A 2,688-nucleotide genomic window follows, 5' to 3' on the forward strand; every position below is an offset into this window, starting at 1 on the left:
GAGAAAAAAAAATAATACAAATAGCAATAATTAAAAAAAAATCTACAGTATTCACTTCCTTTTGGTATTTTACATCGTCGTTTTCTGTACAAGTCCCAAGCGCTCCCTCTATTTACACAGTGATACGGAAGGACTTGGTCTCGGGAGCCGCTTCTCCTGGCCTCGAGTGGGGAATTAAAGCCCACCTTTCAGAGTCCTTTATCTTTAACATTTCCATTTTATTAGCAGCAACATGTAAACCTAGAAGGGGAGAGGGGGCTCCTTGGAAGGTCTCTTGAGTCTGCTCCATCCTGCCCTTCTGGGGAGAGGGCCCAGTCAGCAGCTGCTGTTTTTGAATTCACCATTCTCCGTAATGGAAAGCTTGGTAGGGTTGGTAGGAGAGATGCCATTGCGGACTTGCATGCTGTAGCGCTCCTTCACCTGCGTCAGGGCACTCATCAGCCGCGTGTTGGCAGAGTCCAGGGACACGATCCGCTTCTCCTGCAACAAACACGCCACAAAGTCAGAGCTCCTTCCCCTGCACAACGCCTTTGCCCCACAAGCCCGCTTCGCGGGGGCCTTCCCGGAGCTGGGGCTGCGGCGGTGCCGTCGGGAGGTGGCTAGTCAGAGGCAGCCTGGCTGATGGCACGTCTGCCTCCTTCTGTTTTCTTGGGGTAACGTGGCCCCTGCCCGTCACGGGCCGCTCGGGCCCTCCTGGCCTTTTCCCATGACGGAAGGTGATGGTGAGTCAAAGTGACAAGGTGAAGTGATCCCGTCACACTGGCTTTACCCAGACAGCCTGCAAGCGAGGCAGAAGGAAATGCAGGAGTTTGCCACGGGAGCGGGGGAAGGGTGTTGGTGTTAACAACAACAATAGCCAATTAGGCTTGTTTTTTAAAACAAATTTGTTAGAAAAACAGAAACAGGCAGCAGAAAACAAAATTGGTGGAGGGTTCATCTGGCAGAGAAAAGTGCAAGTGGTATCTAGCGGCCATCGACTCCGTACTTTGGATGGAGCGTGCTCAGCATAAACTCATGGTAGGCTTGACATAAATAAACCAAAAGCAGCTCGTGGCAGCCGGCCGACACCAGCAGGAGGGCGGGTGAGAACACATGGCAGAGAAAAGTGCAAGTGGTATCTAGCGGCCATCGACTCCGTACTTTGGATGGAGCGTGCTCAGCATAAACTCATGGTAGGCTTGACATAAATAAACCAAAAGCAGCTCGTGGCAGCCGGCAGTCACCAGCAGGAGCGCGGGTGAGACAGCAACACAGAGAAGCAGCAGCAGCAGCAGCCAGAAGCTAAAGCTAAGGGTTGTTTGAGGGGAAGGGGAAAGAGGGCAGCGTGGGTGGATGCCATCGGCAGAACACGAGGGACGAACACTGAACACACTGCTCCAAACCCATTCCAGCTCAGAGGGGCTCCGCCGAACCCAGGCTCCCACAGCCCAGCTTTGGTTCTCCCGGCACAGAAAGTGCTGGCCTCCGCTTTCAGCAGAAAACTGCTTTTACACAAACCAACAGACCCCTCGACAAAACCCAGCCTACCGACAGCTACGGCACCTGCTGCGGGATGAAGCACCGGGGGGACAAGCCAAGGAGTTGGTGGCACCACTAGAAATGACAAATTCCACCCTCCCTCAAAAAAAGAAAAACCAACCGCCACACAAAGCAGCGCCGGGTGAAAATCAGCAGAAGGCAAATCTGCTCTCTGTGCTACCAGCTGATCGGCTACGTGACCTGAACGACAGAAGCTGCACGCAGGAACTCTGCCCCGTCCAGCCCACTGAGAAACGACACGGGAGGAAGAACGATGCACAGAGGGCACAGACAGCAAGGGGCAGTTTGGACACTCTGCTCAGGAGACCCGCGTGCTCCAACAGCCCCGCGAGGTTTCGACCCCAGCACTGCAGCACAGTAGCAATCACGTACCGTTTGCTGGTCTCTGTGGGTTTCCCCACCGGGGTGAGTGTCAGGGCGCCAATCCAAAGCGGGCTGCAAGTACTGCTCGTACTGCAGCCCCGAGGAGACCGAGCTCTGCCGAGCAGAGCCAGGGGAGGAGCTGGAGGCACCAGGGACAGCCAGCCAGCAAGGGGGGCCATCGGCAGCCCTGGCATTGCCCTGAGCCAGGCAACCTACGTAAGCAGGAGTCAGAGCCTCAGCCCTTCCGCCTGTGCTGACATAAAACCCGCGGAACACAACTGCCTGAGCAGAAATGCCTTCCTCAGCAAGATCAGGCTCCTCCTCCTTGGAATCAAGGTCACCTGGAATAGATCCTTCAAAACTGAAGTTTCTTTGCCAAGAATAGAGTCCAAAACGAAAGGTTGGTTATTTTCTGGCACTGAGGAGGGCTCGTGGGGCCAGTTTGTAATAAAACAGTTGGAGATTTACGCTTGCAAAATCCACCTCGAGAGCATGAGCTTGCTGAGCAGAGGCACCTTCTCCCTCAAAGGACAGGACAACTCAGCGGACACATCTCCAACGGGGGGAATTGGGCGCAGGGAGCGGGAGGAGCTGGAATGGGTAGGAGGTCAGTGCGCTGGGCCAGGCCTGGGGACTGCTCGGCTAGAGAACTGATGGCGTTTACTTGCCTGTTTGAACTCTCTCATCCCCATTCATGACCTGTAATTCAACACAGCGGAGATGTCATTCGCAGTAGCAGTGGCGCTAGTACTCCTGGCAGCTCTGCTGCGCCAAGGAGCGAGCTGA

The 2,688-nt window shown here is 54.9% G+C and overlaps 1 protein-coding gene across 1 annotated transcript in view; it reads right to left on the reverse strand.

Annotated features, from left to right (window-relative positions):
* Positions 1-315: 315 nt before the first annotated feature.
* RASAL2 (RAS protein activator like 2) overlaps positions 316-2,688 on the reverse strand; it is a 95,495-nt gene continuing 93,122 nt past the window's right edge. Inside the window, exon 17 of the mRNA XM_010132990.1 lies at positions 316-480. Within this exon, the coding sequence (XP_010131292.1) occupies positions 316-480 (165 nt within the window). The remainder of the gene's footprint in view (positions 481-2,688) is intronic.

Source organism: Buceros rhinoceros, unplaced genomic scaffold (genome assembly GCF_000710305.1).
Source record: "Buceros rhinoceros silvestris isolate BGI_N320 unplaced genomic scaffold, ASM71030v1 scaffold3300, whole genome shotgun sequence".
In the NCBI taxonomy this organism is placed as follows: domain Eukaryota; kingdom Metazoa; phylum Chordata; class Aves; order Bucerotiformes; family Bucerotidae; genus Buceros; species Buceros rhinoceros.